The sequence below is a fragment of the Schistocerca piceifrons genome, chromosome 8, assembly GCF_021461385.2.
Source record: "Schistocerca piceifrons isolate TAMUIC-IGC-003096 chromosome 8, iqSchPice1.1, whole genome shotgun sequence".
Taxonomy (NCBI): Eukaryota; Metazoa; Arthropoda; class Insecta; order Orthoptera; family Acrididae; genus Schistocerca; species Schistocerca piceifrons.
Window position 1 is genome coordinate 325,758,173 of NC_060145.1, and position 22,424 is coordinate 325,780,596.

The 22,424-nt window shown below is 41.7% G+C and overlaps 1 protein-coding gene across 1 annotated transcript in view; it reads left to right on the top strand.

Annotated features, from left to right (window-relative positions):
• The first annotated feature begins 467 nt into the window (after positions 1 to 467).
• The window catches only part of LOC124712323 (tachykinin-like peptides receptor 99D), a 193,491-nt gene continuing 171,534 nt past the window's right edge, over positions 468 to 22,424 (top strand). The window contains exon 1 of the mRNA XM_047242616.1: positions 468 to 791. Within this exon, the coding sequence (XP_047098572.1) occupies positions 468 to 791 (324 nt within the window). The remainder of the gene's footprint in view (positions 792 to 22,424) is intronic.

Genomic DNA, 22,424 nt, shown 5'->3' on the forward strand with positions numbered 1-22,424 from the left:
CGGTCATGTACAGTGAGTAATTTCCTGCCACGTTTTTCTGCTGTAATGCACAAGGAACGACCAGCTTCTCGTAGCTCTACTACACTATCCCGTTCAAACTCAGTTAGGTGTTGATAACGACGGTTTTATCGCTTTAAAGATATTGTTGATTAACATCAAATCACCACGCCATATCTCAAAGGAAACTGAAGCTCGTGTACTCGAAGCAATCCTGATTAGCATTCCCACAGAGGCGCTGCTAGCGCCACTTCTATGTGACGGGTACGAGATTTGAGTAGACATCATCTTTCAGATGTTTAAAAACGTCTTTTGTTTATATCGTACAACTACTACTTGGTATTGCGAATTATTTTACTGTCAGTGTATGTGAGGTGACACCTCAGGTGGCCGATGACGCGGCCACTTTGCAAAGTGCCGACGGTTTCTCGTCAGCGAGGTAACACAGGTGGCTGGTGTTTGGTGTGCAGATGGCGGAGTCGCCGCCTCCGCCGCCGCCGCCGCCGGCGCAGCTGTTCCTGGAGAACGCGACGTGGGACTACGACGAGGTGTGGGCGCGCGCGCTGGCCAACGGCTCGGCGGCGGGCGCGTCGTCGCTGTTCGAGGTGCCCGCCGGCGTCATCGTGCTGCTGTCCGTGTGCTACGGCTCCATCTCGGTGGTGGCCGTGCTGGGCAACGCGCTCGTCATCTGGATCGTGGCCACGTCGCGCCGCATGCAGAACGTCACCAACTGCTTCATCGCCAACCTCGCCCTGGCCGACATCGTCATCGGTCTCTTCGCGATCCCCTTCCAGGTACCCCAAGGATATACCGCCCAGTCTTTCCTCCATGCTGCACGGCCAATTAGGCATCCACTTTCACTGCACTGCACCACAGCAGATGGATAAAGCCCATTTGCGGCGCCCAGTCGGTCTCGGCCACTGGCATATATGTCTATCGCCAGTGTCACCTGCATTCGGAAATTCCACCTCCCCACGCAAATCCTGGAGCTAGCTTGCATTTTTCCCCCATTGATGCGTTTCCTCTCAACTATTTAATTTAATTAATCTTCCATTAAAATTCTCCCTCCCCTTCCCTCCTACCTCATCCATACATACGTACACACAAACACACACACGCTCACTCTCTCTCTCTCTCTCTCTCTCTCTCTCTCTCTCTCTCTCACACACACACACACACACACACACACACACACACACATACAAGGGACCTATTGTATACATCATTTTGTCCTTCTCCGCACAAAGCTGTCTTCTTCTGAATCTTAACAACTCGACCAAAAGTTGAATTATCTGAACTTCTTCAGAACTTTTCTTTTTTCTGGCGAGCCCGGCTAAAGACGCACCTGACTACCAGCAACTCCCAGAAGTATTCTAAGACTACTGCCACCCTTCATCTTACTCTCAAAAGAATTCAGAAACCACCGCCCTCACCACTGCCACACTTAAATGGAACCGGGCACATACATTCTTGAACCTGGCCTCTTTTCATTCTCCAAGCCGTGTGGGTGTTGTGTTGTCAGAAATATATTAATTATTTATAGATAACTGTGCCATAGCACTTTCGAAGTCATCTACCCTCTCTTTGCAAGACTCCACTCCTTATTCCAATTTCTGGATAGCTAACGCGTGGTCTACTACCTGTTCGACTAACTGCCTTAAATTTTCTGTTGTCAAACCTCCATTTACATTATTTAACATACCTTCCTTGCGGTTTTCCTTATTTCCTTTTAAAACATTTAACTCTGCTAGTAATGACTCTTCAATCTATAACTTTCTCCCCTAGGTTACTTTTGTCACATTATGTTACAGTAAGTCGTTCATTGATGGAGTGAACTTCGTCTCATACTCCCCTTCAAGTTCCGCCTCGTCCGTATACTGTGGGCTCCAGATTATAAATTTGAATGCAAGCCTAAATCGCTGACTAAATAACATTAGAACCCACCTAAAGTGCGCTTGAATATCGCTTTTTCATTGATACAAGTGTGAAGGACTGACTGATGGACTGATAACTGTCATCGTTAGTAATCAACAACCGAATTTTTACTTTTAAGCCAGCTGATGTCTCCTGCATTAGATTAGTACTAAACAATTTCCTTCCCTGAATCCACACCTGGCTCTCACTTATACTCTCACATATGACAGTTGACGTAATTCCACTCACTAATACGCGTCACACTTATCTACAACAGGTACAAACATGACGACGTGGTCGCTTATCTGTCTTCACCATATAGCTGTGCATCAACGTAAGAAGAGTGGATTTTTCTGCGTTACACTAATACCTTTCGAACTGTCAAGAGTTATTAAATACATCGAGTAGTCTATAGGTAAAAGTGAACATCAGGAACAAATGGTAAAATCAAATGCCTATCTTAAGATCACTGCTACGACGCACGTAATCATGTATATCAAGTTCAGTCTCCGTTAATGAATCATGACGTCAAATTACTTATACGGATATATCTGTGCAAATTAGTTTCAGTTACAATATTTGTCAAGGCAGATAAAGCCGCGAATGAAACGCATTTAACACTCTGCATTGAAGTAAGTATGTTTTACTACTCGAGCTTAGCAGCGAAGGAAAACATTCGAATGCAAGTAGAATATAGATGGATTTATAACTGTTGTCCAGAAATAACTCTCACTAATCTCATTGTCATTTAATTTTATCTATCTGTAAATGACGTCTGCTGCGTATAGTTTTTAGTTCTGTTCTAGCTTTCATTGTTTTGTCAAAAATGGTGGCTGCGTCCAAAATAAGTACCAATGTGATTCCGCTCCGCCTCACCTGAGATGGAACTGCAGCAGCAGATGACAGTCTGTATCCATATTATGTCGGATGTATCCAATGAAGTAAGAAGACATCAGGATACTGACAAGCTATTTCACAAATGATCTGTGCTATCAGTTCCCACTGTTTCCCATTCGCGCCGTTTTGCTACGTAAACTTCATTAAATACTATCGATGTAGTACGGAAATAAGATTTACTGGGTAAGCTTATAGATTTTACATATAAAATTAGACAGCCTATTTATTAACATTTCACTCTCAACTTTAATGCATACTTTGATCCTCACAGCAAATGATTTGACAATAATTAATCTGCTTACAGTCCACCTCATCCAACACGAAAACCAACAAACAGTCGCTTCTTACAACTAAGCACGCACCGTTGCGGTAGTTCACAGTCCCATTTTACCTGGTACACGATATAACACCGTTGTCTTCTTCGTACACAGTCTGGTCTGATATGCCGAGTATTCACGTCCTTGTGGCAAAAACTAGCTGTGACCTTGTTCTTTCAGAATTCTTCCAACTATTGCCCTCTTGCAGTCTTCAGTGACTGTTCGTTTGCTGCATCTTCAGGCTTGATTCTTGACTGTCTCTTTCTTCTCTCTTTGTATCCTCTTCATCGCTGATAGTTTAAAATCGGTGTGTCTCCATAAATTAAGTGATTCTTTGCAAAAATGCCGTTATGACAACTTGTTCATTCCGCACGTCTCTGAACAATCAAACTATTTCGACTACCTCGGTATTATAATTCTCTTGATCACGTTATATCTTCCGACTATAGCTACAAAGAAAGTTGGCTATCTTCTGCAAACTACTGCTCTTCTCCACTAAATTTCTTCCTGTCCATCTTTACATTTCAACATCCCTGCATCAACTGCTCCTCTTCATTTGTCACTTTTAATAAAATTTACAAAGATTGAATATCTGCACTCAGACTAAGCACTCTACATTATATCGAAATTACAGAAAAGCAGACATACATGTATTTATGCTACACTTTCTTTACATTAGTGTCTATGCAGGCATAATCATACAAAAAGAAAGAATATTTCAATGTAGCATATGTTTCATTAAAATATCTTCTGTTAAACTGGCGGTGGAGAATTTGTTACAGGCTCTTTCTGAACAACAGCGAATCTGTTTTTTAACTTGTTAGTCTGTTGCTTTATTTAAAAAACACAGATCTTTGATTGCTCCATTAGATCTCCGAAAGTAGTCTCATGTTACTCTTTCAGTTCTCTTGACTTTTTCCTAAAATTAACTTCCGCCTGTTCTAATTGTTTCTTCAGATCTCCCGACATATTCTTAAGACTAGTCTTATTTACGGATGTCTTTAGTCTATGCAACCAACTTTCACTCAGAATCTCAACCTGTGTATTTACTTTACCACTATTGTATTCAGTAGTGCCAGAAATTAAAACTGACAAGATTCTTCTATTACCACAGATAAACTGTACTATCAACTCTGAATGTTTTGCCCTAACAGAAGCTCTACTGCAAATTGAATCCCTTAACATTGTCCGCTCATTACTTTAACCTGTACTTCGTATCACACAAACTTCCTCCCTATGTGAACCTCTAAGCTTGATGCGAACAATCACCTCAGGCACACACATAAATATCTCTAATATCTTTAAGTGGAGTTCAGGTAGGTGGTTATTTACCCTTTCAGCACACTTATTAACCATCTTACTCTTAGCTTGTATTTGATGTGAGGTGTCCATAGCCATCTTTACAAAAAAATTTCAACAACTATGTGTTACCTAGATCATAAAACAAGGAAATGAACATCTATGACTTACAGCATTACATGTCCCAACAAAAGAAAAAATTCAGGCCAACTGAACTGTATCGTTCAACCGGAACAGAGTTATTTATTCGCAAGAGAAATTATCAAATCACAGTCAGACAAATCCCTACGCAATTTGCATTAAAATTAGAAATATGCCCTAAATTCATCAACAGAAGTCATAAACAAGGTGTATTACACAACAGAAAGAGGAAACAAATTGTGAGGGCCCAAAGATACTACCACAGGACCAATCTCCACAATTTTACAAAGACAACAGTCGGTCAAAAAATAATCCAAAATTACTGAATATCATTAATCCCAATGTCTTAAACTATCTCAGAATATTCGATTTCGACTATATAATTCAACATATCGTAGAGTTATACCTGACGAGGTAGAGAGAAGGCGAAGGGGGCATTTGTTTCTCAAAATTCTGAAAAGTGCACAACAAGTTCCATCTGCCAATGCAGGCAGTACTATTGATAGTAATTAATCATTTTTCCTTCACACAGACGAAATGTAATCTGTGGAGAAGGCTCACAAAAATACAAGGGAATGGGAATACACAAAATACTTTTAGCCTACTTATCTATGATTTTGCTGCAGTACCACTAAGAACTGTAGCATGGCAGACATTGACATACAGAATTAATGAAAATATTTACGGTGAAATATTATACACATTACTGTTTGAGAAAACCTACAGAAAATTTTGTAGAGACCACAGAACTTCAAAGCAAGCCACAGTCTCGCACAAAGTCACTGCTGTATTCATGAAACAAAGTAAACTATTATATTCTTTAGCCTCAGCTCTAAATAATTTTCATATAATAATTTCAGGAGCTCCCACAGAAAACCCTACACTATTGAAAGTTCATTTCCACATACGAAGAAAATGAAACACTGGTTGCGGACAAGCCACAAGAGATTAATATGAAGTGACCTACAAAGACCTATTTCCGCTATTTGTCAACTTTGTGCCATAAATTAGGTGCCTGAGAACATTTATTATGCACATAATCTGCACAGATTGATTACTGATTATTACTACACAAAAGCAGACTGTAGAAAATCAGTCTTCTTTCAAGAATCACTCTGCCAGCCTTCAAACTTACTCCCCCTGTCTCTGTTCTACAACATCAGACTCGTCGTACGTTGGAATCATTCACACCACAAGTGAAAGGCATAAATTTACTTAATAGCCACTTCAAAAGATACTGAGCAATTTTCATACAGTAAATACACCCACACAAATTGTAAGCAGCTTTAGAATACCAAAGGAAACAATTTTCATAAGCACTTATGTGGTACGAAGTTGCCAGTATCTGAATTTCCGTGCCAAAAACATAATGTCAACTAAAATATCTTTACCTTTATATCATAGTTATCTCTACGACTTTGTCACACAGTCCAGTGCAGTTTCCGATCAGCCTCACCTTAAATATCACAGATAATATGTTCGTAGATCGTCAAAGAAAACCAGTGAAGATTGATAATGTTTTTATAGATAATCGGAAAATTCACATGAAATTAATCCTAGACTGAAAATCTATTTGAAAGCTATCTAATCAATATTTCAAGATTCACTGTCACTAATTCAGTCATTATAAGCAATTTCAAATTAAATACTGGCAACGTAAGCCAACTGAAAATTAAACAAAAAGCTAATCTTTGCAGAATAAGCAGATTGAAAGGTTACTATCATCTCCTGTATCTTAGCAATTCCACTAAAATTGGAACTATTTGCAAATTGCTCACAGTGGCTTTTACGGCAAGCCTAGTTACAGACATTTTTGACTATTGTTTATGTGGTGGCAACGGTTAGCCTTCGCTAGCACAATTGGAAACTGACTCTCAGTATCAGAAGAAAATAATTGTAGTTGACTGTGGTGGCCCAGTTCTAAAAAGGTAAGTGAACTGAGAAGAACACAGATTGATTAGCGTAACGGAGACCTCATTGGAAATAATCCTTGCCATGCACATGTTTGTGCAGTTTCTACATTCCAATTACAATTCAGAACATTTATTAAGTACAACGAGTAAGCTCTTACCGCAAATGCATTTTTATTCGATCATTTGGTATGCACTGATCAATTTGCAAGTGTTAAGTGTACGTTCCAGGATACCTTCAGAAAAACTACAGCAGTTTCAAACAGTCTTTCGTCATCCACGAAGTGGAGTCGTTTGTGGCGCCGTCAATCACATTAGGTGCAGACTGTATAGAATGTGTACTCTTCTGCGATTTCTGCTTGAAGCGCGTAGCTACAGAGATTTATTGACAGTCAAAATTATAACGTGCGCTCGCATCTATAGTGGAGGTAGCCTAACTATGCATTTGAAAGCGAGCGTGCTGAGCGGAGAAATAGCAGGGCGGAACAGTTAACGGTTCATAGTCTGACGCAAACGATGGAGCTGCAATAGCACGCTCCTGATATATCTCTCGTTAGCTCCTCCCGCTGGGAGTTACGAACAGAGAACGAGCTCCATGAAAATTGTTTCCAGGACCCTGCACGACCTACGGACACAGTTTTTATTTACAGGACGATTCCAAATGAGTGTGTTACAACTATTGCGCATATAAGTGCTAATATTTTATTTCTTTTATTGTTGGTTCATGTTATGTAACACATTCCGAAGCAGATGCAGCATCGCTGACGTGTGTGCATTAGGACTGCGTATTTTGAGTTCAGGGAACGTTTCCGGAAAAATAAACATATGTACAATATCTTTCACGTTGCCCAATAAAAGAGACTACATTGGTGACATGTCCTGTGATGTATGAGACCAAGAGAAAAGGACAGCATTGTCATGTCCAGTATGACCGACCCCACAGTTTAGAAGATATTGATTTAAAAGTATGCAAACCTTCTAAGCCAAAAGTAGGGATACTCTCCTTGCTATTAGGTGTAATACGTTGAACCCACGTAAAGCTGTGGCATCAACCACTGCTCAAGCACGTATAGATAAATGATTTTTGAAACAGCTCAAGAAATAAATATGGATCAAACACCTTATGTGCTGACGTGCGCAGGGCGCATAAACATTTTGGTGAGTCACGTTGGTGTTAAATTACACACGAAGTCTTTCCTATACTTAGAGTGTTGTGCATTGTAATATTACCACTTATGTTGGAGGATGCCTCACCGTTAGAAATGGCACCAGTAAATATTTCTTCGAGGCTTCCAGCACTGCTGTAGCGTATTATGTACGTTTGATATAGTTATCTTGCTCGATTTTCTATAAAATTTGATTTCAATATCTCCTTCGTTTCGAGAACATGTCCAACTGTTGTTTGTGACATGTGTATCTTCCTTCTGCATTCATATGTCGACTTTCGTGGACTATGTTCTAACAATAGGTGAAGTTCATGATTTCATACTGATGAACATCACAGGGCGGCATTTTTTCCTTTGCACAAATATCTATTTTCTCTAGAAAACAGATGCCAACACCGAATGCTCCTGACATTTGGAGGTGCTTTATTCTCCTTTCTGACACTGTGAAGAGAGAACTTTAATCGTTAAATTCCAAGACACAGAATGCCTTCTGTATGGGTTCCGCCATTTTCATTTATGACACGGCATTTTCCATCTATGCAGCATCGCCCATGCGCCGATTACCAGTACACTGCGCTTGCGAACCCTTCGAAATTTCTGTTTCTTTTACATTCATTTTTATCTCATATCGATCCATCGCTGGGCATTGAATACTTATAACCGTTTCTAAAAGCTGCAAGATGCATTCAAAAAGAAACCATTTGTAGGCTGTAGAATAAAAGTACTTGATAACATCGTAATTTAATTGCCTGCCGAAGAAGGTGTAGTCCCTAGAAGGGTGCGTAATCCACAAACTCGCCGCTGAAGAGAAACGGGCGTACATCCACGAGATGACACAGGTAGCGCGGGCGCGCTTTCACCGTCGTTGCAGTCATTCATCTACGTCTACATCTACATGGATCCTCTGCAAATCAGATTTAAGTGCCTGGTAGAGGGTTAATCGAACCACCTTCACAATTCTCTATTATTCCAATCTCACACAGCGCGCGGAAAAAACGAACACCTATATCTTTCCGTAAGAGCTCTGATTTCCCTTGTTTTATCGTGGTAATCTTTTCTCTCTATGTAGGTCGGTGTCAACAAAATAATTTCGCATTCGGAGGAGAAAGTTGGTGATTGGTATTTCGTGAGAAGATCCCGTCGCAACGAAAAACCCCTTTCTTTTAATGATGTCCAGACCAAATCCTGTATCATTTCTGTGACTCTCTCTCCCATATTTCGCGATAATACAAAACGAACTCCCCTTCCTTGAACTTTTTCGACGTACTCCGCCAGTCCTATCTGGTAAGGATCCCAGACCGCTCAGCAGTATTCTAAAAGAGGACGGACAAGCGTAGTGTAGGCAGTTTCCTTAGCAGATCTGTTACATTTTCTAAGTGTCTTGCCAATAAAATGAAGCCTTTGTTTAGCGTTCCCCACAACGTTCCAATTCCTTCCAATTTAAGTTTTTCGTGATTGTAATACCTAGGTATTTAGTTGAATTTACGGCTTTTAGATTAGACTGATTTATGCTGAAGAAACGGAAATGGAAGCTTCACAAGGAAAGCATTCACTGAGGAGACCAAAATCATTTTGTAGAGAAATGCATATACGCAGATGGCGGCAGTATCGTGTACACAATGAACGAGCATAAAATGGCAGTGCACTGGCGCAGCTGTCATTTGTACTAATTTGATTCATTCCCAACGTGACTGTAGCCGCACGACGCGAATTAACGGACGTAGAAAACAGAATGGTGGTTGGAGCTAGGAGCATGGGACACTCCATTTCGGAAATAGTAGTAAGTTCAGTATTCCGCCATCCACACTGTCGAGAGTGTGCCGTGAATTCCACATTTCACGCGATACCGCTCACCACGGACTATGCACTGGCCGACGGCCTTCATTTAACGTCATGAGTAGCGGCGTTTGCATAGGGTTGTCAGTGGAAACAGAGAAGCAACACAAAGTGAAATAAACCCACAAATCAATTTGGGATGAACGACTACCGTATCCTCTAGGACAATGTGCCGAAATTTGGCGCTTATGGGCTTTGGCAGCAGACGACCGACACGAGTGCCTTTTTTTAGCAGCACGACATCGCCTGCAGCGCCTCGCTTATGCTCATAGTCATATCGGTAGAACCTTATACGTCTGGGAAACCGTGGCTTGATCTCGTGAGTCCCGATTTCAGGTGGTAAGAGCAGATGGTACGGTTCGAACGTGGCACTCAGAGCCATGGACTCAGGCTGTAAACAAAGCATTGTGAAAGCTGGTGGTGCTCCATAACGGTGTGGGCTGTGTTTATAAGTACTGGACACGGTCCGCCAGCTGAACTGATCATGATCGGTAGTGGATATGTTCGACTACTTCATTGACTTCATGTTCCCGTACAACGATGGAATTTTCAAGGATGACAGTGCATTATTTCAGAACATTCTGGACAACTCGATGAATTTGGCCTGCCAAATCGCCCGACATGAGTCCCTCCGCCACACACCGTTGGGTGGCTTGCGGAGTATCGATGTAGATGTAGATGTAGAACATAATCGACTGGTCAGTTCGTGAGCAAAATCCTACACCGGTAATCCTTTCGCAACTGTCGACGGCTGTAGAAGGAGCATAGCTCAATATTTATGCTGAGGGCTTCCAGCGACTTTTTGAGTTGATGCCACATCGAGTTGCTGCACTGCGCCCAGCCAGATCTGGTCCGAAACGGTATTAGGAGATTTTCCACTTTTGTTCAAAAATGGGACTTAACATCTGAAGTCATCAGTCACCTAGGCTTAGAACTACTTAAACCTAACAAAGGACAGCCCGAGGTAGGATTCGAACGCGCGACCGTAGCAGCATCGCTGTTCCGGACTAAATCGCCTAGAACCGCTCGACCACAACGGTCGGCCCACTTTTGTCATCTCACAGTAATCAGGTAGTGCGTTTGCTGATAGCGAAAGGGGTGAGGGAAAGGAAATTCATGGAATAATGTCACAAGTGTATGGATAGCAGGGCATGTCCATCACAACGGTGAAGGTGTAGCTCAAGAGATTCAGGGAAGGACCCTTGTCGGAGCCCTATGATGCGCGGACTTGAAGGTTACACCGAGTTACCGATGCCATTGTCCAACAGATGGATGCTCTCATTATTGAAGAGTGGCTCCTTACTGCAGCAGCTATTACCAGAGAGGTCGAACTGAGGATGGGAAGTGTTCACGCCATTAATTAGACCAGAGAGGTATTAGCAAAAGTATGCCCCCAGCGGGAGCCTCACGTTGTACAAACACTATACGCAGCATGTCGATTGGGACTCTACCTGAAATATCTGCGAGGCTTGCAAGGAAGGAAATAAGTTCCTGTCACTGACTGCCGCTGGAGGCGAGACTGGTGTCACCGCTTCGAATGCAAGTGCAAACGACAAAGTCTCCAGTGAAGCGGCCACACAAAAATCCAAGGCTGTCCGTACAACTGTGGGAATTACCTAAAATGGTTGTCTTCTTATCGACTTGCAGCAGCAATGGACAACAGTGAATGCACAGCGATACTCACAAACACTAACCACGCTCCGCAAAGTTATCAGATCAAACCGACCAGGGCAGATCATCCCCAATGGCAATCCGCTACGCGATAGCATGAGGGCCCATACAGAAAACGAAAGCAAGGAGCAGTTGCAGACATTCTAATGAGAGTTCCTCAGTTACCCAGTCCGGATCTTATGCCGTGCGATTTTACCAAACGCAGTGTTTTGCACACTAGACTCACATTCGGCAGGACGATGGTTCAAACAAGAGTCTGGTCATCCTGATTTAGGTTTTCCGTCATTTCCATAAATCGCTTCAGGCAAACACCGGGATGGTTCCTTAGAAAGAAACTTCCATCCTCTCGTTTCCTAATCCGATGCAACCAATGACCAGGCTGTTTTCTCCCCTCCCCCAAATCAACCATCCAACCGACCTTCGATTATGCCATTTTTTGTGGGCCAAAAGAAGCAGACGATTTACCTCTGATGAGGACGTCAAGCAGTAATTTTCTAATTCATTCCCTACACACCCACAAAATTTTATGAGGCAGCACTCTCTGCCCTGTGCTGCATTGTGACAAGTGTCCCAAAAGTTCTGAACAGTACTTTTGAAATAAAGGTACAAGTTTCTGCTTACAGGGCTCCACTTCGTTTTCATTATTCCCCATATTCATTCGTTTCCAATTTACCTTTGTTTAATGCAATAGATTGCTCTGCGACGTAAACTCACATGATGTCCATTACTATTATTTCTTCCCGTTTCAAGGGGAGAATCCCATTCTGCTGATAGGAAGCAGGCTTGGCCATACCTCCGCTCATCCACGATATAATAAAGAGGCATTTTTAATACTGAGGATACCAGACGTTTTCATCACCCTTGTATCCTATAGCAATTGTCATATGTTCTCTTTATTTTCAGAGGATGAGTAAGAGCATTTAAAGATTTCGAAAGGAAGTTCGACAATCACACACGCTTAAGGCATCAATAGTTAGGCTCGGTCAGGTTCACGTACAACGTCGAGCTTACTAAAAATTCAACTCTGTCCCATCATCTACATAGTTTTACAGCGCAGTGAATATTAAGTAGTTTCCACTGCCAAAGAGTTTTCATAAATCTCACTGAGTCCGATTAAACAAATTTATTTCATCTTTGTAGCGGTGAAAAAGCAATTATAGCAATAAGTGCTGTAAAATCGTGAGGAAACGGATAACATGAAGAGCTCTGGTTCATTTATGCCATACCACAGAACATTTGGGATACCGGGTGTTTTAGGAGGTAGATTTATTAAAAAAGAAACTTTTCATGTAACGTGTGCCATTTTTCTCACTGAGGAACGGCCGTGGAATTTAACACAAAATATACCCACAAAATATGGTAAGCACAGGGAAACGATAGAGTTAATGGTTGATGTTGATTAATTCTGCCTCCGACTTGAATACACTGTTGAATTTTCTTGACTACGCCACCCGTATTTCATCTGACGTCGTTTTGGCGTTCTTTAAAGAGGGTATCACCATTTATAACACAAACCATTGGTTCGTACGTTCTCTGTATTTTTGTTTGTAGACTTTACATTTGAAGGATCCTCACAGTTAAGTGCTAAAGAGGTAATATTCTGTTACCTTGCTGGCTAAGATACGTGACCATTTCTCCCGATTCACCTTCCGGGAAACAATAAATTTAGATTGCGTAGGCACAATCCCCTTGCGTATTTCAACCTCTATACAAATTTCTCAGTTCAGTCACTATTCCGTAGATTGTTGTGTAGTTTTCTAATATACTAGTAAAGGCTTGTCCACAGAGAGTCTACAAGTTAAGATCATCCTTTCTCTGATTACATTAGTGAATTGGCGCGTAGGGTTTCCTCCTTCCTGTATTGTGTGAAGCTCTCCTATAAGATGTCTCCAAAAGCAGATCTTGTAGCGCATTGCATTCTTCTGAAGATAACAGCAGGCAACCTGAAATTCTAATCAGTGGTGTGGGTAGCTAATTTCAATGAAAGAGTTCCTGGGGTGTCATTACGACTCGTTTATTTGTAAGCACCATAAAATACACTCCTGGAAATGGAAAAAAGAACACATTGACACCGGTGTGTCAGACCCACCATACTTGCTCCGGACACTGCGAGAGGGCTGTACAAGCAATGCTCACGCGCACGGCACAGCGGACACACCAGGAACCGTGTTGGCCGTCGAATGGCGCTAGCTGCGCAGCATTTGTGCACCGCCGCCGTCAGTGTCAGCCAGTTTGCCGTGGCATACGGAGCTCCATCGCAGTCTTTAACACTGGTAGCATGCCGCGACAGCGTGGACGTGAACCGTATGTGCAGTTGACGGACTTTGAGCGAGGGCGTATAGTGGGCATGCGGGAGGGCGGGTGGACGTACCGCCGAATTGCTCAACACGTGGGGCGTGAGGTCTCCACAGTACATCGATGTTGTCGCCAGTGGTCGGCGGAAGGTGCACGTGCCCGTCGACCTGGGACCGGACCGCAGCGACGCACGGATGCACGCCAAGACCGTAGGATCCTACGCAGTGCCGTAGGGGACCGCACCGCCACTTCCCAGCAAATTAGGGACACTGTTGCTCCTGGGGTATCGGCGAGGACCATTTGCAACCGTCTCCATGAAGCTGGGCTACGGTCCCGCACACCGTTAGGCCGTCTTCCGCTCACGCCCCAACATCGTGCAGCCCGCCTCCAGTGGTGTCGCGACAGGCGTGAATGGAGGGACGAATGGAGACGTGTCGTCTTCAGCGATCAGAGTCGCTTTTGCCTTGGTGCCAATGATGGTCGCATCCGTGTTTGGCGCCGTGCAGGTGAGCGCCACAATCAGGACTGCATACGACCGAGGCACACAGGGCCAACACCCGGCATCATGGTGTGGGGAGCGATCTCCTACACTGGCCGTACACCACTGGTGATCGTCGAGGGGACACTGAATAGTGCACGGTACATCCAAACCGTCATCGAACCCATCGTTCTACCATTCCTAGACCGGCAAGGGATCTTGCTGTTCCAACAGGACAATGCACGTCCGCATGTGTCCCGTGCCACCCAACGTGCTCTAGAAGGTGTAAGTCAACTACCCTGGCCAGCAAGATCTCCGGATCTGTCCCCCATTGAGCATGTTTGGGACTGGATGAAGCGTCGTCTCACGCGGTCTGCACGTCCAGCACGAACGCTGGTCCAACTGAGGCGCCAGGTGGAAATGGCATGGCAAGCCGTTCCACAGGACTACATCCAGCATCTCTACGATCGTCTCCATGGGAGAATAGCAGCCTGCATTGCTGCGAAAGGTGGATATACACTGTACTAGTGCCGACATTGTGCATGCTCTGTTGCCTGTGTCTATGTGCATGTGGTTCTGTCAGTGTGATCATGTGATGTATCTGACCCCAGGAATGTGTCAATACAGTTTCCCCTTCCTGGGACAATGAATTCACGGTGTTCCTATTTCAATTTCCAGGAGTGTAGTAACAGCTTACAATTTTGAAACGATTACTTCCTCAAAGTTAGTATGTTCCGAGAGCAAGGTTAAGCCAAATATCATATCTGAACATTATCTGAACACATTCTGCCGGCCGAGGTGGCCGAGCGGTTGTAGGCGCTACAGTCTGGAACCGCGCGACCGCTACGGTCGCAGGTTCGAATCCTGCCTGGGGCATGGATGTGTGTGACGTCCTTAGGTTAGTTAGGTTTAAGTAGTTCTAGGTTCTAGGGAACTGATGACCTCAGCTGTTAAGTCCCATAGTGCTCAGAACAATTTGAACCATTTTTTGAACACATTCTGTCGCCGACTCGAAGTATGTGCCAACTCAGAGTACGTTCTATCAGTGACTTGTGAGCTTCAAGCGCTGGCATAATCTCGTGCTTTCATCGTTACACTCCGTAGCCCTACTTGAATGTTCGGTAAGTTAACAGTATTCATTTGTTTGATGATTTTACTAGTTTACTGCATAGCGTACTTATTGCAGTGAATCCCTGATGATCTTCCTCCTAGTACTAGTTGTGTCAAAAAATGACTTTAATCATTACTGTTTAATAGTCCGCCCCCGGTAGCTGAGTGGTCAGCGCGACAGAATGTCAATCCTAAGGGCTCGGATTCGATTCCCAGCTGTCGGAGATTTTCTTCGCTCAGGGACTGGGTGTTGTGTTGTCCTGTCAATCACCATTTCATCCCCATTGACGCATAAGTCGCCGAAGTGGCGTCAAATCGAAAGACTTGCACCCGGCGAACGGTCTAGCCGACGGGAGGCCCCAGTCATACATTAACATTTACTGTTTAATAAAGTAGAATCAGCATTTTGCGCCAGAACGCTATTGGCTTCCCTACCTCTTTACTGTCAGGTAACATCCTCTCTCAAGGCTCTCGTTCCCCTGTCCACTCTCATGATGGTCCTGCCTCCGCGGGAAGCGTGTTCCTGCAGGCTGCCGGCTTCCAATAAAGATAGGTTTTGGGTAAATATGCACCCCTTAAAACAAAGGACGCATCATACACCACGTTCGGTGTTTCCTTTTAAAAATTCCGGTTTTCCAAACATAATTCCAAATTTGGAAACAATAAAGCGACGATGCTGTAGGTCATAGGATAATCCTGTACATTGTGTGCTTTGCTCCTCCTTTCACATGCAGTAAACTTAATCTTTGATTCCAGCTTTCATATCGGATGTAAGATGTATTCATAAGCCATTCTAAACAAAAGTCTTTTGTCTTTTCCTTTAAATGATCTGGTTAGAGAGATACCAAAAATAACTGAACTCTGCGTAAGTATCAAAACCTTACTGAATCTCAGTTTATGAATTTCCATTTAATATTAGAATTCCGTTTCGAATGCTCTCGAAATGTCTATACCCATCATCATCTCTTTAAACATGGTTAAACAATTGATACATAGTAACGCAGGAAAGGACATATTTTAAATTTAGTTTCCGAAGCAGGAAGTACAATATTTGAAAACATTTTCTCTAAACAGAGTTCTTTGGTGGTAATCATCAGTAACATAGTCTTTCGTTAGTTAATGTACACAAAATTAATTTTTCTGCTCTCACTTTGTGCGGTTTGATTATCATCCAATCAGAACGCATGATAGCATCTTTCAACATATCGTCACACTTTTAGCGAAACTTTACGACTAGATGGTACTTTTTTTATTGCTCTAAACAGTGAGACGTTATTTGCCGTCTACACCCCCTTACACTTGCAGGACTTCTTTGGACTCCCTTAATATATATATCTTAACAATGGTCCAGAAACTTTTAACATTGCATCAGACAATGGCGTAAACGATATAACTGAAAAGTACAAGAGATAAATACAATACTTCACAGTCAAATGGCGGTCTACTCTTCTGAAAAGTATTGCATGACTTTCGCTTAACGCCATCCAAAACTTCATGTATTGCTCTTGCCAATCATTGGCATAAATAACGGTGTAGCCCACTTAAACAGTATTCTTACGTAATAACTCGGCCGCTGGTACGAAATCCAGCATTACCTTGAACTGGGAGCTATTGCTGGAGGCCTACACGAAAGCAGTGGGTTGTCAGCACTTTTGTGAGAAGTGAATGAGCGAGCAGCCAGTCGTCAAATCAGGATGGACAGTTTGCTAGTACACTCAGATTTCTGTGGAAGTTCTTCCAGTATTCCCAGCTTGTCGTTGTGTGGTTCAGTTATTTTATTTTGAACGCGCCTAATGTCACCCTCACCAACCCATCCTTTTTCGTCGCGTACACAAAAGGGTTGCACTACTAACTCCTCGACATCTCTACAGGGCGGTTTCATACAGTCTGAAAAGGATAGTAAGGGTGTTGCAGAGAAGCTTGTGATGAGAAATGATTGTTACGAAAAACATTCCATTCATCCCGCCGATTCAGAGTTATTTAACACTGAAGTTATGCCATCTAGCCGTCGCAGGTGCAAATTCGAGCAGCCTGCCAGCGACAGAATCACCAAACTTGTTCTCCGTTTGGATGTTCAAACCGAACAAACAGCTTTTGACTACATGTATTAATATTTACACTTATAAAAAAGGCGTATTTTAACTGCTAATGAGCATTTGCACAGGTGTTAACGCCCTGACCCACAAATATCAGTTAATTACAGCTTTTCTGCAAGTGCAGGTGGTTGAATGTGTGAGTGCAACGGCCCAATTAGCCAACTTCAACGCTGAATAACTCAGAAACGGCACAACGTATTGGCCAACCTCAATGCTAAATAACTCGGAAACTGCACTACGTATCGATTTTTATCTTAACAGTTATTTCTTAGCACAACTTCGATGCAGCATCCTTACAGTCTTTTCACACTGTTTCTGACCACCTTGTATAACACGTAATACTGCGATCTTTAAATTTCGCCGGGCGGTGTGGGCGTGCGGTTCTAGGCGCTTCAGTCTGGAACCGCGTGATCGCTACGTTCTCAGGTTCGAATCCTGCCTCCGGCATGGATGTGTGTGATGTATTTGGGTTGGTTAGGTTTAAGTATTTCTAACTTCTAGGGGACTGATGACCATAGATGTTAAGTCCCATAGTGCTCAGAGCCATTTGAACCATTTCTTTAAATTTCTTTCTCTATAGCATTCCTTCATGGATACAACATCACGTGGCGTCTCAGCTTAGTCGGCTGTTGCGGTTTAACTTTAAATTCTTAAGACTGACCTCTCATGAATCCCGGTCTGCTGGAAAAAAATTTTGATACTTTATAAGCAAATTTTCCATTTTATTATCTTTTTCCGCTGAGGTAATGTAACCTACTTTATCCTCTGCCTCATCATCGGTCACTTCTACTTCAAACTACTTTCCTTACTCCATCGCTCTTGTACATATTTCACATGGGAAACATTCATGTATCATCTCCCACCTGTTTTTTTTAAAGGACTAACACTATTGCCAAATCTACTTTTCGTACTGTTTACTTCTATATTTATATTGATATTTTCGAAATCTGTAAGAGCTGCATGGTCTTTAACAGACTAGTTAGTATTATGACGCCAATATGAAGAACTGGTAGTACCACAGCTCTAACCTCCAACATTATGAACTGAATTCTCACTTCTAGTAGCACTTGATTCTTTCCCGATTTACTCTCTTTGCCATCAATTGCTGCAAGCATAACTTCCTCCAGAGGTAATACCACTCACTCATTTCCGTTCACAATTAGTATGTTAAGTCCCTCTGTAATGACACATACCTCATCACCCGTGTCAACGACCTCAACTGCCTCATTTCCACTGATCTCAACATCTACGATTGGTTGACATTACTCATTAACTTTACACTCATCTTATTCTAAAAGGGCTTGTCTCAAGTCTCCCCAGTCCTGTTTTATCAACCATTTTACTGCTACCGATCCATCTACTCTTTGAGTTTCTTTGGGACCCAGCATGAACTCCTCTCTAGTTTTCCCTCTCAGTAACACCCGCCACCCCCCCCCCCCCCTCCAAAAAAAAATCACTATCCTTTCTGTTCTCATCATTTCTTTCCTCATGATCCTCATATCGTCTGTTACCACGGGAATTCGAACCTCATCGATTCCACCCTCCTCATCTTCGTATGTGAAACCAATTGTTATGTCTCTCTCTCTCTCTCTCTCTCTCCCTGAATGCAATCTGATTCCGGTTAAGATTACCATTGTTTGTATTTTCTCTAGATCTCCAGTTCACATCTCCTCAACGATATTGGTGAACTCTTCTTTGGATGTTGCATCTGATTGACACAGAGGTTTTAATATATCCTCTGTTTTCTCCTAAAGGATTGCTATCAATTTTCATTTTACTCTTACGTGTAGTTTAACCAGTACCACCGCAATGAGGCTTTCTTCACTTAGTGGGCTATCGAAGTGTAGATTCTTTTCATAATATCATTGAAAATAATCATTGTAACTATGGTACACACTACGTGAAAAGCTCCTCTCAGACGAATAGCTCTCAAATTAGATTACATTCTGTTTTCGTTCCATAGACCAGGAAACGAGAAGATTCTCGTGGTTGTGGAACATGTCAGAAAGAATTGCATAAAAAACATAAAACATTTGAATACTATACCTACTCTCCCGATCATTTGTCAGAAGACTGTCAAATTAGGTAATAAACTGGAACTGTTAATATTTACAGAATTAATACACAGTCAGTAAGTGTTATGCACTGTTAACAAATTTATCATACACAAAATACCTAATTTCGACTATTGTGACAAAGTGCTGTCAAAACTGAAATCTATCAAACATTTTACTTAAGCTGTTCTAATACTCATTGTTAAGATATTCATCTATAGAGTAGAAGGAGTTGCCAATAAAAAAGTCTTTGAAACCTTGCTTTATTTGAAATTAAGTTTTTTATGGTTGCTACCAGTTTATTGAAAACGCGTCTTCCTCTATATTGGACCCCTTTTTCGACCGAGTTAAGTGATTTTAAGTCTTTATGGAGATTGTTCTTATTCCTAGTATTGAAACTATAAATTGAGCTAGAGATATATTCCTTGCAACAAATTTCATTAAGGAATAAATATACCGAGAAGCAGTGCTTAGAATATAGTGTTCCTTGAATGGGATTCTACATGATGTTCTTGAATTTACACCACAAATGATTCTTGCTAATCAGTAAAACCTTTTGCTTAGTTTAATGAATTACCCCAGAAAATGATCCCATATGATATAATAGAATGAAATTAAGCAAAATATGCAAGTTTTTATATTTATATCTCCTATATCTGACATCTCTTTCGCTGTAAATACAGACTTGTGTAGGCGCTTTACTAATTATGTGGGATTCTCTTCCCAACTGAATTTATTATCACATTGTAATACTAGAAATTTAGTACTGACAACCACTTCTATCTGCATATCTTCATATGTTATACACATGCAGTAAGGAAATCTCTTGCTTATAGTGGATCTCTTCAATGTTTAAAGAGAGGAATTTAGCATTTAACCATTTATTAATGTCTGAAAAAATTTGATTAGTAGCTACTTATAAATCTGTAATCATCTTGCTACTTTCTACAGTGCTTGTATCATCTGCAAACAAAACAAACTTAGCAACTGCGCATGTAACAGACGAGAGTTCATTAATGTGCACAAGAAAAAGTAACAGACCCAAGGTACATTCTTGAGGGACACCACATGTCATTAATTTCTAATCAGATGAAGGCTGTCTGTATTCCGTTATTCTTACTTACAGTCATCAAATTTTTTTAATTTTTAAATCTAATTTCTTCTCCACTTTTTCTCTGCAAAGACGTCAGTGCCTGTGGCAGTATAATCACACACCCTTTTTCTGAATGCCGGCTACTTTATCAGACGCCTAATTTGTAAAATTAGTGGCAAAACCTTGAACTGATTCAATTCTGTTAGATAATGAACACTCATTTTCACCTATTTTATCATTCAATTCGTAGAATGCTGCATTGTGCTTTTCCTTCTCTTTTCCAAAACTAGCATCAAGCGTTCAGACTGTGACTGTGAAATCCAAAATATATTTACTATATTATACTATTGTTGTCTCGTCAGCTATTATCCTACGTGACAATTCATTGGTCAATTTCTTCCGTTCTTTCACAGTTCCTCGAAATCTTCATCTGCTTTTTTAGAATCTTTGTTAACATTCTTAATATAAGCATCTATTGCATCATATGTTTGTGTGTTACTATCCTGAATGGTTTTTCTTATTTCATAAATTTTTTTATACATTCCCCAAAGAATTTTTCTGTTGTCTTGTTGGTACTGTTTGGTTTGCTACTAGTCCTCCTAACAACTTTGTCAGTTGCCTCATTCGTTGTTTTGCTTTTAATAAACTCATTTACGTATAAATATTTGCTTAGTTTCCGTAAAAGACAAGCTATCCTTTTCATTGATTTCCTTCACTTTAAGAAATTCATCGCTCATAAATTTCATAAGGTCTTGCAATGATTTTCCTTGAAAATATTCCCTATTTCAAACTTAATAGCGTCTTCTTACTAACACCTCGAGTACGTGCATCTGGAATATTTCATGTTGTACCCATAGTTTCATTTCTTTTAGCTACATCTCATCGATAATCTCCTGAGTACTGGCCTCCAGTACTTTTTTCTATCTGGCCCACAGCCACTTGAGCCATTATCTGCGTCTCATTTACCATTAAGTTATTTTACACAAGTGGTCGCCTTTACATTTAGGCAGTTCATATAAGTAACCAATGTATTCCTCTGATTTTGTCGCTTCTTGATCATTGTTCATTTCTGCATTTTTTACTTACTAATTTATTCTCATTTCTTGGCTTGTTCTACCACTTTTAACCACCATATCGTCCTATGTTACAAACATTCTTCACATCCTTATACAACTGCGGTAAACTTTGCTTACTTTATGAATGTTTCCTCTGTCTCCACTCGACCTAAGTGCTTGGAGAATGTGACGACTCTGCGCCTGTTCATTGAACTCTGCACCTTCGTTTCACCCCGTCTCTGCCACGACGATAGCGTGGTTCTCGCGCCCTCCCAGGGTGCTGTGTTGGTTCATCTCGGTACGAGGCTGCCATCGTCATGTCTGCTGCCACTGTCCTCTTTCCTCTTTCCCGCGAGCTCTTCTTCATAACTATTCATTTGGTTTCACCTGTGAAAGCGAAATGTTCGCAATCCAAGGACGCTGATTAACCTTTCTCTATTATGGACGTCTTCGGTTTCGCGACACACTGTTCGCATTCCGCGGCTCTTACAACGTTAATCCAATGTTGCTACCCGCAAAATACAAATTTCAGTCATGTCGCATGCTACATTTCATTACGATGAATTGACTCCAAATTAAATCTTCTCTTTAGAACACACATTTTTAGACGAAATAGTCCATCTGTAAATTCACTGTGCACCTGTAATTACTGGTACCGGTAGCTGGTTTCAATGAAATGAGTCGTGAATTGCCATTACAGTGTGTTTATTTCTCAACAGCATAAAATAGTAACAGTTTCGTGTTACTAAACAAATCCTGCCACGAGGCTATTAAGTTGTGAGAGCTGAATTTCTTAACAGTATCTGAGTACATTCTATCGCCGACTCTCACATATGAACAAGATCAGAGTACGTCCTGTTGCATACTGGCGATCTTGGAATGCCGCCAATATGCCTGGCATATTTCGTAACACTTTGTAAGTCTTCGTACATATTCTGAAATTTTACAGTGTCCATTTGCTTATTGAAATAACTAATGTACTACATAGTGTCGTTAATTTGGTGAAGGACCCCTAAGCTTCTGATAGTACCAGTTGCGCCAAAAGATGACTGTCATTATTAAAATTTAATAAAGTATAGCAAGACGGGCCCTTCA